Here is a 14,118-nt window from a genome sequence, read left to right as displayed (position 1 = left end):
CCAAATTTGCAGTAGAAGAAGCTTTAAATTGGATACAAAGGTCAAGGGAGGCCTCTCTGAGGGGATATTTCACCCAAGACCTGGGTGAAAGGCACAGTTCTATTAACCTGACACTAAATGTTTGGATTCCCACCCTAAGATTTACCTTAGAGGGATAACTGTGTGGCTCAGCAGTTGAGCATCTGCCTTCAGCTCAGATCACAATCCCAGGGTCCTGGGATCAAGTCCTATGCTGGGATCCCCACAAGGATCCTGCTTCTCCCTCTGTCTTTGTCTCTGCCTCTCTCTCTGTGTCTCTCATGAATAAATAAATAGATAATCTTTAAAAAAAAAAGATTTACCTTAGATTTTTTTTCTTTATGTTTTCCTCCTTGTCTCCAAACAGCTCTTGTTTTAACCATCTGACCAGCCTGTGTTTGCAAATGTGTTTCAGGTGGTGGCCCAGGCAGTGTTATTCATGTGTATGAACACGGCTGGAATCTTCATCAGTTACCTGTCAGATCGGGCCCAGCGCCAAGCCTTCCTAGAGACTCGGAGGTGTGTGGAGGCCAGGCTGCGCCTGGAGACGGAAAACCAGAGACAGGTACCAGTTGGAAAGGCCTTGTGTCTGAGCTACGTGGAGCTTTTTTTTCCTTCCCAAACACCTCCTGACCTCAAGTGTATCCTTAAAGTTTGTATCATGGATCCCAGAGTCTAAAATAGTTACATTAGACTTATAGCTCAAAGCCGGTTGATCTTGTTTTCCACATTCAGTTAAATGCTGTCTACAAGAAATAAAACGATTGGTCACAATGGGCTTTTCTGACACTTTGGCTGATATCTATGTTTGTGAACAAGGCCATGGTTCTTGAAAACCATTAACATTCTCATTTTTTACCATCTTTTTTTGAAACTGGGTATTGTTATTTCAAATGCATATTTTCATTATATGCCAATTCAGATTGTAGTAAGCTTATGGAAGAATCCTGAACAGGTTGAGTTCCTAATACTTCATCCTGATTCTCAGAAGAGATTACAGTACACAACAAATTTTATGGGACAGGATACCAATCCTAGGACAGGGGATGTAGTAGGGAAAGCAGAGGTTGGGTTGGGTTGAGGGCCATGAGTTTCCAGTTTGAAGAGATTGAAATGAAGTTTCTTGGACATCCTGATTGGGTCGATATTATAAGGATTTTAAAAATAGTTTTGGCCCTAATTTATATGTTTCCCCATAATGAAATTAGCTTTTGAAAAATATTTGCCCCATGAAAATTGTTCATATAGTATTAAAAAGTCATGCATATCTTTGCCTCTGAAGGCCTTTTTCAAAGAGGAATAACAGGAATATATAGAAAATTGGTTATGGAATCAACATATAATCTCTTAAATTTATATGTTCTTGGGAATTCTATGTTCAATAGATGTATTAGTTCTATCATCTCAGGCACTCTTAAAAATGTTACATCTGTGGATACCCACTTGTTATATTAAGCTTGATACAATAATAGTTTGTGAAATTATAAAAAAGCGCTGCATTTTCTTCATCTTAACTTGATCAAATTGACACTAAAACATGGATCTTTGAAGTGAGTAAAGCTGGCTTGGCGTGATCATGGGTGAGGCAGGTAGGTGCAACCAGCTGAAGTTCCAATCCCACTGCCATATGTCATTGCCAGGGGCACAGAGGAAACTACTAAATTTCCAGGCCTCACATGGACTTCACAGGAATCAGAAGGAGAAAATTTCTAAATGAATGTCTAGAACAATTATGCAAGCTCATAAAAGATTTATTATAGCTGTCCTGAATATCCCTGTAAAATAATTTAGAAAAATAACTTGAAATCACCTTGTGCACTCAACAGGAGTATCTCCCAGGATGATATGTTGTGTTCCTCCACAAAACAGAGCAGTTGCCAGCCGGGCCCGTCACTCTTTCCATGGGATGCATGCCAGTTCAGAGAATACTCCTGCATTAATAATTTATTCGACTGTTTTTGATGCTCTGTTGCAAAGAGAACTGCAATTGGGGATGAGATGTCTGGGAAGCTCAGGCTCAAATTTACTGTTTATGAAATATTAGAAATACTGAAAATGCTTGCTTTATCCTACCTATAAGACTTTCCTTCTTTTTTCATCCTTCAAGTTGAGTGTCTTGGAGTCACAGTAAGGACTATAGTCATCCCACATGGTAGAGGGACATTCCTTTGTCCTTTATAAGCTTTATTTTTATAAGCTGGTGGAAGGAGGAAGAAAACAATCCTATACAAAGAGGAGAAAAAGTGACAGCTGGAATGTAATGTATAGTCACTGGAATTAATCCATAGCCATCTTACCTCCTAGTTGGGTCACCAAAGCCACTGAACCCTCTGCCCTGGTTCCTCAGCCCTACACGTGGAAAGATCTTTCTTTCCAGCTTTGTGTTTGCCTCAAGTAAAATAATGTGTATAAATCAATATGGAATTATAAGTCAGCAGGTGCCTGGGTAGCACAGTCATTTGAGCGACCGACTCAGGTTTCAGCTCAGGTCTGATTTCAGGGTCATGAGATCAAGCCTCACATTGGGTTCCACACTCAGCATGGATTCTGCTTGGGTTCCTCTCTAACTCTCCCTCTGCCCTGCCCCTTCTCTCTCTCTCTCTCTCTCTCTCCATAATAAATAAAATCTTTAGCAATTTATAAGTCAGCTCATTAAAAGAAAAGCAGTCTTTGGTGCAACATTCTTTGTTCTAAATTTACAGCAAAATATGCGATAGGTTGTTACAGTCCTGTGCCCACGATTCTAATAATGTATTTATGATATATTGACCACCTCCTGGCCCCAGAGGCAGTAGCTAAAATAGCTGGCTCTGTATCACTCAATGTTAACATTTGGTCTTGGCTTCAAGTCTCCATTGTCCCTGAGAACTTCCTAGGTGGTCAATGGGCAGAGAAGGCTTTCCAATCAGACTGCTCAGGATTTGACATCTTTGGTGAATTAGTTACTCTCTTAATGAGTTCGAGCAAGCTCTGAGCTGTGGTTTCTGCATCTGTGGCATGGGGATAATACCCTTCCTGAGGAGGCACCTTAATGAGAAGTACTATGTGTAGTACTCTTGCTGCTCAATGAAGAGTTTCTATTAGCATGATTGTGCATAATAATTTCTGTGAGTCAGCCAACATGGCTCAGTCCCAGGAGGACTCCTATGGGAACATATCATGGACTGGTTTGTCTCAGTGGAAACCCCATGTGAAAGTTACTCATTTGGTGGGAAATCGGGATGGTGGTCTGCCTTAGGATTCCAGCAGCCAGAGCTCAGCATTAGGTTCCATGTCTGTTAAAATATCACGTGTCATTAACAAATCTAATCTCATTTACCTCTTATCAGAGCTAATTATAATACTGTAACTTAGAAATTCTATACCATGCAAAGGAGACACTAGAAGGTCCTAAGTGACAGCAGGTCCTTTTTCCTTGGGAAACTATCCCAGAGGACACTAAACTATATATTTTTTTATACTTACAAAATGCAGAATCAAGAGGTCTCATTCCAAAGAAACGTTCAAGTTTTGTGGGACTTTTCAAGAGCTGGCTTTAACTCATGGTAGGATACACAGGAAGTGTTTAAATGACTTAATTTGTTCAATCATGAATTAATTTATTTGAAGATCAATTATGTGCCATGAACTTTGCTGCACATTGGAAACATAACGGTGACTAGCAGTTGGTTCCTAGTCCTTCAGAATTTACAGGTATGGAAAGGGATGGTTACACAGGTGCCTCGAGCAATAACATATGGGTGGTCAAATCTAGAAACAGGCTGATGGAAGGCTACATAAAAGAAATGATGCCTGAGTTGACATGTGAGTAGGATTTAGCTCAGTAGAGAAGCAGTGAAGAATGCCATGTAAGAATGCCACACAAACATCCTGAAAGAAGGGAGAACACAGTTTGTTGGGACAGTTATGAGCACTCCTATGATGACTTCTCCCATCATTCCTTTATTTACTCATCCATCCATTCATCCATTCATGGTGGGGTTACAGAGACCAGTTAGTCTCAGTCTGTACTCTGGATTGGGCCTGGAGGATGAGTAGAACTTTAATTATTAGAAGAGAGGGAAGAAAGAATTAGTGAAGATACTGAGGATATTATATATATATATATATATATATATATATATATATATATATATATATGATGTGATGAAGGACAGCAACATGCAGAAGTAGGCATTTTCGACACCCCCTAGCAAAGTTGTGTACTTCCTCCAATGGCATACCACTGTGCTCACTTTTCCGTTCAATATATATTTATTGAATGTTAACTATATGCTGATGGTGCTCGATGTGCTATGCATGCCAAAATGAAGAAAATCCATTACACCTAAGGAGCACTGAACCTCGGCCATTGCATACCTGTTACCCTGTTAGGGTAACTGACCCCTTAAGAGTAACCCATGGCTCATTCCTCCATGTAGCCCACCAAGAGTGCCTGAAAACCAGCATGGAATATATGGTTATAAAATGACTGAGATTGTCAGTGTTTAATAGTGGTTACCAATAATTTTTCCAAAGAAAGTTGCCAAGCAGTAGCTAGAGGCTAACTGGCACATGAGCCCTTCTCCTTCTTGCTTGGCAGGTCCTACAGCACAATGAGATGCTTGAGGTCTGGGGAAGGAGGTTTTTTCCTTGGATAACCTAAGGTTGTATGTGTAGGTCTCCAGTTTAGAGCAAGCAGGCAGGACAAATGAGCAAATGTTAATACTTCGTGATCAATGTCTCTTCAAACTAGGTTTTTAACAAAGCTTCTTAAAGATGGCTCTCAACATCTTTTCCTCCCATAGCAGCTGGCACAATGGCAGGCAGGAACTACTGAATGGGTCCAAATGTTGAAGTGTTTCATTTAGATAATTGGCATCAAGAGGTTGAGCACATGTTGGCTCTTTCCTTTGGAGAGGCAAGGGCACTTTATCTTTAGCTGTAACTAGCCCAGCTCGTGCTAAACATCTCCTAGCTGGTCTCTTGGTCTCCAGCTCCTCTTCCTCCAGTCTGTTTTCCCTTCCAAATTCTGGTCTGGTTCAGAGCCAGTATAGGATAGGGGTTAAGAGCCAAACTTTCAACTTCTGGAAGATCTGTATTTCAATCCTGTTTTCTGTGCTTCCTGGCTGTGGAAATGTAGGTAAACTACTGCCTCTGGAGACCTTGATGTTGTGGGTGTAAGATGAACATGATGATGCTGCCTTCCTCCAAGGGTGGTGAGAATTAAGGATGAACACTTATTAGCCTGAGGCAGAGGATAATTCAAGCTATATTAAAGAGGATGCTGTGATTTTAATGACATTGATGTTACTTTTCCCTGCAAGAGTGGCCACATTCCCTCCAAGATAAAATCCAAACCCCCACACAAGGCCCAATAGGCCCTCCACCTTCTAGCACCCATCATCTCTCCCCAGACTCCTCCCCCCTCCCTCTCCACTCTTGTAATATCGTAATATGACCATCAGATCCCTGAATTGCTTTTTGACTGCCTTGTACTCTGTGATTCTCCAAGCCTGGAAAACCCACCTCCCTTCTACTGTCTTCACCCCGAAAATTCTACACCAACATCCCTTCCTCCATGAGGCTTGCTTTCATCTTTCCAGGTCGAATGGAAATGCTTTGCTCCTGCTTCCAGCATGTCTTAAAGTTAACTCTGTTATAGAGCCTGTCACACTTGATGACATTTGCTAGTCTGAGTTGCTCTCTGTCCTCCACAGCCAGTATGGACCACTTAAAGGCACCTGCTCTTTCCAATTCATCTGGTTCTCTGGCATTTATCCAGCACAATGGCTGGAATATAAGATCTTCTGATTAATGTCTATTTAACTCAGTTATATTGAATTCAAACTTTGGCTCCTGGTCTTCCTTCTGCCCACATGAGGGTTATGTTGTAATAACTGTCCTATGTAAAAGTAAAGGGACTTGTGCCTCCCGTGACCCCCATTAAAAATGGTGGGGAGAGGAGTTGTATCCAATTCAGGATAGACTGGGACAGGCCTAACACATGTCTTCTACAGATTTGTTAGGACATTTTCCATCTAGAAGCTGAATCTTAGAACATCTGTCTTTGTGGAGCTGAATTCTAATTATTGTAGTTACTATAATCCCACTTTTCCCAAATGATGCAATGGCCCATGTTTATTTTAAATATTAAAATGCATTAATTGTTTTTCTTTTAGTTTGAGAATTATTGAAACCTGCTTATGGTAATCATGGCATTTTGAGGTGTCTCAGAAGCTCTGGGGGCACTGAAATAAAGTTTCTGATGATGCCATATGTTACAGCAGCAGGAAGATTATTATTAAATGTAGCAGATGTTTTAGCTGTATTAAAGCAATTCTGCTTAACTTAAACATCTTCTTTAGACAACATTGATGTGAACTCTCGGTTTGGACAATAGTTTGGGTGAGAAAGATAGGATTCCTACTGATTTCTGAGTTAAGTTTGATTCACATTTGTGCCCTACAGAATCTAGGGAAATGTTTTTATTTATTTTTTTAAGATTTTATTAATTTATTTGAGAAAGAAAAAGAGAGAGAGCGTGCACATGAGCAGGGGGAGGCGCAGAAGGAGAAGCAGGCTCCCCACTGAGCAGGAAGCCCGATTCAGGACTCAATCCCAGGACCTTGGGATCATGAACTGAGCTGAAAGCAGACACTTAACCAATTGAGCCACCCAGGCACCCGGGAATTGTTTTTAAAGTTACAGATAGGGCAGCCCGGGTGGCTTAGCGGTTTAGCGCCGCCTTCAGCCCAGGGCCTGATCCTGGAGACCTGGGATCGAGTCCCACATCGGGCTCCCTGCATGGAGCCTGCTTCTCCCTCTGCCTCTCTCTCTCTCTCTCTCTCTCTCTCTCTTTGTCTATGAATAAATAAATAAAATCTTTAAAAAAATAAAGTTACAATAACTAAGTAAGGCAGAGCCTTGTCATTCATTCATTCATTCATTCACTCATTCATTCAAGGTTGAACCAAAAATTCCAGAATCTTAGAATATTTGGAATTTCTGCTCCAACTTGCTGTCTTCTCATTATATCCCAAAAAACCTCTGGAGTCTCCTATCATCGAGCCATTTTTCTACTATTTTCCATCTCTTGCATTCAAGACTATTCATGTACCTTCCATCACGCTCATCCTTATCTGTTATTAGTTTATTTCATATTAACTATTCTCTAGTGTATACTGGAATGTTCTTGGTCTCCTAAACATTGTTATTGCCTTTTTACACTCATGCCTTTGCTTCTGCTCTTCTCCCTACCTGGCCCAACACTCCTTCCATCCCTAAACCTCAGCCCTTTTTCAGAGTTCAGCTCAAATATCACCTTCTCCATAGAGACCCATTCTGTTCTCCCCAACTGCGACCTCCGTGAGTGGTGTGTGTGTGTATTTCTTTAAGGTGTTAATCTCTTTCCACATTCAGCTGTGCCCTTTGCTTTATTTTTCCTTCTCCACTGTAAATTCATTGGGGATGGAATCTATGTTTCATTTATGTGCTTCACAGTAACTCTGGATCTAGAAAGGGAGAAGCCCAAGCTGGGAAGAAGAGCAGAGACAATGAACATAGTCATGAGTGTTGTGTTTTCCCAGTAGTCTTTTTTTATTATTATTATTAAGATTTTATTTATTTAGGGATCCCTGGGTGGCTCAGCAGTTTAGCACCTGCGTTTGGCCCAGGGTGTGATCCTGGAGGCCCGGGATCGAATCCTACATCGGGCTCTCTGCATAGAGCCTGCTTCTCCCTCTACCTGTGTCTCTGCCTCTCTCTCTCTCTCTCTGTCACTCATGAATAAAATCTTTGATTTTATTTATTTATTTGTGAGAGACACAGAGAGAGAGGCAGAGGCATAGGCAGAGGGCAAAGCAACTCCCTGAGAGGAGCCCGACGTGGGACTTAATCCCAGGACCCTGAGATCACAACCTGAGCTGAAGGCAGATGCTCAACCACTAAGCCACCCAGGCACCTTTCCCGGTAGATTTTTATGCAAAAAAAAATATTTGTGAATAAATAGATTTGGCAAATCCTCTGGGGTGTTCAGTGTCTTTGCTCTCCAAAACCAGTAGTCCAACCTCTCTTTGACAGTTAACAACTCCTCTTCCTGCATCTTCCAGGCCAGCTGCTCTTTCTTCCCTTTACATTAATGACTTCACGTCGGCAGATTTCAGCCTTGAATCTAAAAAAAATAAATGTCATTTCAAGGCATCTTCTTGATGGTCTTACTCCTGCAGGTTTCTCCACCTCCATGCTCTCCTTCTGTAAGTGTCATTTCCTTTCTTTTCATGATTTTACTTCCATTTCCCTCAGATATTTTGGGAATAAGAAGTGAAATGTTATTCCTGTCACCGTCTTCCCCCAGTATATAATGCTCTGCAACTGGGCTATCCATTTCCCTTGATATTCTAGAATATTCTGGAGCTGTGTTATTCAGAGACCACCAGCCACATAAGACTGCTGTGCAGTATGTGAGATATGGCTAGTGTGACTGAGCAATTGATTCTTAAATTTTGACTAAATTTAAAAAGCCATTGAATCACCATTTTTGCCTCTGGTCTCCCATGTGGTGATTTACCATGACTTCAGCCATCAGCTTCTGGATTGTTCCAGGTCAGTATCTCTATCACCATATTCTTTTCCTGAGCTCCAGAAGCCCCTCCTCAGTATCCTGCTGGGCAGCTTCATCTGCATGTCCCAGTGGTATCACAGGCTCAGCCTATTCAGGAGCTTCTCACCACCATCCCCCCACCAAATGTACTTTCTTCCAATATGACACATTTTTTTGACGCAATCCATCCACATCAAATGTGACAAGAATTCCTTTGATGCTGTTTCCACCATATATGTGCTAACTGTCCCTGTATTTCTTTTTCTAATACCATTTAAGCCCTCCCGCACTGATTAGCTTTCTAATGGGTGCTACCCAGTTCCTAACTAGTGTGAACTCATCTATCCACCTGTAGTCACTCCACCCTGAGATTCCGCTTGAGAAAGAGGTTGTCTTCGCATTTTCTTTCTGCTCTATGAAATGGAAGACACTACCAACATATGACACCTCATGGAAATGCATGAAGCATGTGGCTAAGCTGTGGAATGACAATGGCTGCATTTCTCTACCCAGGATCACAGCTTCTTTCAGGCAGCCCTCTTCTTCAGCTACAGGATTTGCCAGGTTCCAAGAGTATTTGTAGAGTCACTCTTCCTAGCCTTCGGATGTTGTACCATCCATTGTTGGGTTCCTTAAGATTTCATTAACGTCTCCGTTACCCTTTTTGAGGTACCAATTGTGCCTTGCCAGGACCCTGAATTGCATGTTCCTTAGCTCCCTTTGCATGAGATGTCCTGTTACCACCCCTCACTACCTGTGTACGTAAGGCAGTTTAGTAGAGCTAGAAAGATGGGGGGCTCAACCACCAGCCACATGTGGCTACTGAGCACCTAAAATATGCTTTGTCTAAATTGAAATATGCTGTGAGCATAAAATACACACCAGATTTTGAAGACAATATCAAAAGCAAAAGGAATGCAAAACATGCCCTTAATAACTTTTTAATTGTTGGTTACATATTGATGACTCATCAAAATAATATTTGAGCTGTTATATTTGATCAAATAGAATATAGTATTGATGTGAATGTCCACTGTTTCTTTCTACTTTTTAAAATGTGTGCACTAAGGAATTTTAAATGTGTCTCACAATATATTGCTACTAGACAGGGCTACCCTAGATGCTCCTCACATTTCCATTATATGACTGAGCAAGTTGTTCAACCACTTTGTGCATGAGCTTTCTCATCTCTCAATTAGTAGTGATAATTCCTGCCCTAACCCATGGGGATGTTCTGAGAGACAATTACATAATGCCTGAAAAAGTGTTATTTCAACTGTAAAGAACTCTACAAATGTTAAAGCTATGCCTATGAGAATCTCACCAACACCCCCTGTAGGGAGCTGATGCTCAGACTTCCCCTCTAGGAAGCTCCATCCGCTCTTTCCAGTCATGAGATATGATTGCCACTGAGGTTTATAGTTAGCAAAGAGTTTTCCACTTTGCCTGGTGTCACGATTAGCACCATGATTCCCTGTAAGTGCTGCTAAGATTCTGAGCAGTTGAACAGAGACTTAGTGTTAATGGCCTTGACCCTTCTAGAATAGCTGACTTCATTCAAGGTTTTCTGTTTACTTCTTGTGGGTGGAAAACCAACTCTTGCATTCCATCTGGCTGCCTGATTCTCTGTGATCTTCCCAGGACATTATTTGCATTTTTTGATGTGGTGGAAATAGTGTGAACTTTGAAGAAAATAACTTGGATTTGATTGCTGGTTCCAACTCCACCTCTGGGTCACCTTGGGTGTGTATCAGTTAAACTCTCTGAATTTTGTATCTTTCATCCAACAGAAATGATAATCCTTATATCTAAAGGTGGCTGTGAGGAAATCCAGCATATGGGTGAAAGTTGGAGGCCACACTTCGGTTCTTGAACCTTTGGACCCCCTGGGTCATATTCTGACCTTTAATAGCAGAACACACTGTGATTCTAGTAACTATAGTTTTTCCTCTTGCTGTTTGTTATCTTACCCATATTTTCCATCCCTGGGCAGTACTAATTTTAAATACTCCTCCTATTCAAAGAGAGGCTATCACCCTACACTCATTTGCATACAATTAACATTTTCAAAGGTAGTTCAGATAGAAGGAATCCATCACCATCACTGCCCTTAATACCTTTAATCCTGCCTAGAGAAGATGAGGAGCAGCCAGAGAGCCAAATGGGCCTCTTTTATCTCACAAACCCGTCTAGGGAATTTTGACTAAAGAAATTGAAATTGGAAACCTGACACAGCCCAACTATAAAATGCCAAAGGGAGGGCATGCTCGGTTGCCTGGATATAGTTGAAGGCGCATCTCAAAAGTGGTAGTAGAATAGAGCAGAGGAAAATAGAATAAGTGTTTTTAAAAAACGATTCATGCCTAGAATAGCTTATTTCAGCTGGATTTGAGTACAGGTCCATTGATGGGAATTCTGTATCATCTGTTTTGTATAAACCACAGGCAAAATGGATCCACCATAAAAGAAAACATAATTTAAAAATACTTTTAAGCAATCTGAGTACAGGGCCATTCTAGAATCGTTTGTGTTTGTTTTTAGTCTTTTGCAAATGTCTTGCCTCCCCTAATTTGAGAGCAATATTTTAGAAGGAAACTGAGTATTTCAAAGTGTTCAATTTCTTTTTCATAGAAACAAGCGCTTGTTTTCTTTCCACGCTAATATTTTGTTGTTTACACTATACTCAATTTAATTTGATGATAGCAATAGCAAGTACAACTAATATAAACAGATTTGTGAATAAACACTACTGCCTGTTCTTTAAGATAGGACATAAGTGAGGGAGCAGACATGGGTGGGTGGTGGATAGCCTGGGCCCCCAAATTATGAACATATTGGAAGCCTCCATGAATCAGTTAAGTGAAGATCTACTATAACACAATGACATTTTAAAAATTTATTTATAAAAAATCAAAAGAATCCAAACTGATCTTTTAAAAATATTGAAACTACTTTTGATTAGCAAGCAAAGTCTACAAAGTTGAGACAGGCTGGTCTCAAGGCAAGAAGAAACACAGAGACAGAGAGGAGAGACCTCTGGGGCAAGGGGCAAGTGCAAAAGGAGGCAGAGACTGGAATTGACAGATGTAGGACTCCATATAGACTTGAGATTGGAGAGATGCACAAGCCAAGGAGCACTAAGGACTGCCACCAGAAGCTAGGGGAGCAACATGGGGCAGTCTTTCCCTCAAAGTTCCTGGAAGGAGCCAACCTGCCTACACCTTGATCCCAGGCTTCTGACCTCTAGAACACTGAGAGAATAAATTGCTGCTGTTTTAAGCCACCTGATTTTGTGGTGATTAAGAATCTGATGCAAATTTCCACTGCCTTTAGAATCCAGTCCATTTCTTACCCTGCTCTTCACCTTAAACATTACCTGGATAGAGTTAGCAGCAACTAGTCTTATATAATATTTACTGTGTGGTCCATGCTGTATTATGATGCTCTTTACATATATAGGTGACCCATCTTGAGCAACACGGTGGGTCCATTATACGTGGATTTTTTTCAATAAATGCAGTACAGTACTATAAATGCATTTTCTCTTCCTTATGACTTTTTTTTTTAAGATTTTTTATTTATTTGAGAGAGAGAGTGCACAAGCAGGGGGAGCAAGGCAGAGGGAGAGGGAGAAGCAGGCACCCTGCTGAGCAGGGAGCTCAAAGCAGGGCTCAATCCTAGGACCCTGGTATCATGACCAGAACTGAAGACAGATATTAATCAACTGACCCAGGCGTCCTGGAAAATTTATTTCCGAGAAAACACCTACAGTGTTTATAGGCAACTTAGTTGCTGCGTGACAGTAGAGTCAGACAGACCTGGTTTTGAATCTCAGCTTTTCACCTCAGTAACTGTGTAAACTTGGACAAGAATGCCACTCGATGTGCCTTTTCCTTATCTGTTAAATTGGAATAATCTGATGTACTTCACTGACTATCGTGAGATTTACTTGAAATAAATGCTTGTGGCATGACTGAGGAACAGGCACCCATGGGTCCTCATTTCCCCAGCCCCATGTCACGACTAAGTGTTCCAAAGTGCAGGCTTCTTGTTTCCTTGACAGAGCTAATGGAGTGGAGCCATCGGGAAGTCCGCACATCTTGGAATCCCCACAGGCTGTATGTTCTTTGGGGCCAGAGTCTGATTCATCTCTCAGGAACACATGAGCCTGGCACACATCAGGCATGATTACTGCTTATTGAAGGAAATTGAATTGAGTAAACAGAGACAAATATGCTTTTTTTTTTTTTTGTATGTAATAGGAAAGTAGAGAGATGTGTGGTGTGACATTTGCAAACGTGGAGTCAGAAGGACTTCCAGAGTGTGCATAATTTCTCCTGGCCTGATAGATTTTAGAAAAGATTTTTGAGTATTGATTAAATTATAAAATGCCTTCCTGCTCCCCTGCCCCTTGCCACAGTTACACATGAGTACTTTTCATATCCATGGGCCCTGGAGGAGGGTGAAATCCTCTCTGGGGACATAGATGTTTCTCTCCTAGACCTCATGGACCAGCTTCCCAGTCACTGTGAAGGGCAGAGATCAGGAAACCACTACCACCACAGCTTTTAGCTCTAGAGCCATGCCACCTTCTGGGCCCGCCCTGGCAAATGTGGATAGTGGCCACCTTCCTGACCACCACAAATCTTGTGACTAGACTCCAGAGCGATGCACTTAAAATTCCAATATCTCCATGACTACGACTGCCAGTGACAAAAAGCAGAAGTAGCTGGAAAATAGCCTCTGTCTCACTTCCATGTTCTAAATCTTGCAGGAGTACATCTAATTTACAAACTCCAAATCCTACCCAGAGCTGCAGGATTTGGGGTAAATGCAGGAATTAACTTTCCAGGCTCTTTAATTCAGAAAGGGATGTTTGGGATCTTCTCACTCTTCAGACTGCACCTCCCAGTAAGAAGTACATTTTACCTGATGATCTAGTATGACAAAGGCATATATGTAAGATAGAGAACATACCCATGAAACCACACTTAACTCAGAAAAGATATCCAGGAAACCATTCTGATGTTTTTCTGTTTTTATTTATTTCATTTTTCAATGCTGTGTATGATCCACTAAATTTGATGACAAGCTCACAAACATGTCACAAACTCCAGTTTTTAAAATGCTGCATGTGGTAGGGAAGACCCCTGAGGGTTAGGCCACCAAGCCCACCACACCCCTCATATGCCATTCCAGCAGACTCTCTGGTCCCTCTGGCCAGAGCCTTTGACTTGTACGTAATTGTGATGCCTCAGGACCCAGGACCCCATGGGGAAGCATCTGTCCCTCCTCCAAGGTGATGGCTACCACTCTTGACCATAAAGCACAGAAGTAGGGGAGGTGGACAGCCCATCAAAAGACAATGAAGTGGAAGCATGCATGGTGCTTTGGTGGACAGGGTGCTAGTTTCATTTACAGACGGGGGGCAGCTTTGGAAGCTTGTGGCATATACACATCATCAAGAGTATTCAAAATGACACTGGCTTTCTGTGCCAAACTTACCAAATTTTTTAGTC

The 14,118-nt window shown here is 41.5% G+C and overlaps 1 protein-coding gene across 3 annotated transcripts in view; it reads left to right on the top strand.

Annotated features, from left to right (window-relative positions):
- The window catches only part of ADCY8 (adenylate cyclase 8), a 214,798-nt gene that overhangs the window by 53,185 nt on the left and 147,495 nt on the right, over positions 1 to 14,118 (top strand). For all 3 annotated transcript variants that reach the window (XM_077847269.1, XM_077847267.1, XM_077847266.1), the window contains exon 2: positions 434 to 583. In XM_077847269.1, coding sequence (XP_077703395.1) covers positions 434 to 583 — 150 coding nt within the window. The remainder of the gene's footprint in view (positions 1 to 433; positions 584 to 14,118) is intronic.

The sequence above is a fragment of the Canis aureus genome, chromosome 14 (assembly GCF_053574225.1).
Source record: "Canis aureus isolate CA01 chromosome 14, VMU_Caureus_v.1.0, whole genome shotgun sequence".
NCBI classification, from domain to species: domain Eukaryota; kingdom Metazoa; phylum Chordata; class Mammalia; order Carnivora; family Canidae; genus Canis; species Canis aureus.
The sequence above is the reverse complement of the archived record's forward strand: the minus strand, read 5'-3'. Positions and strand labels throughout refer to the sequence as shown.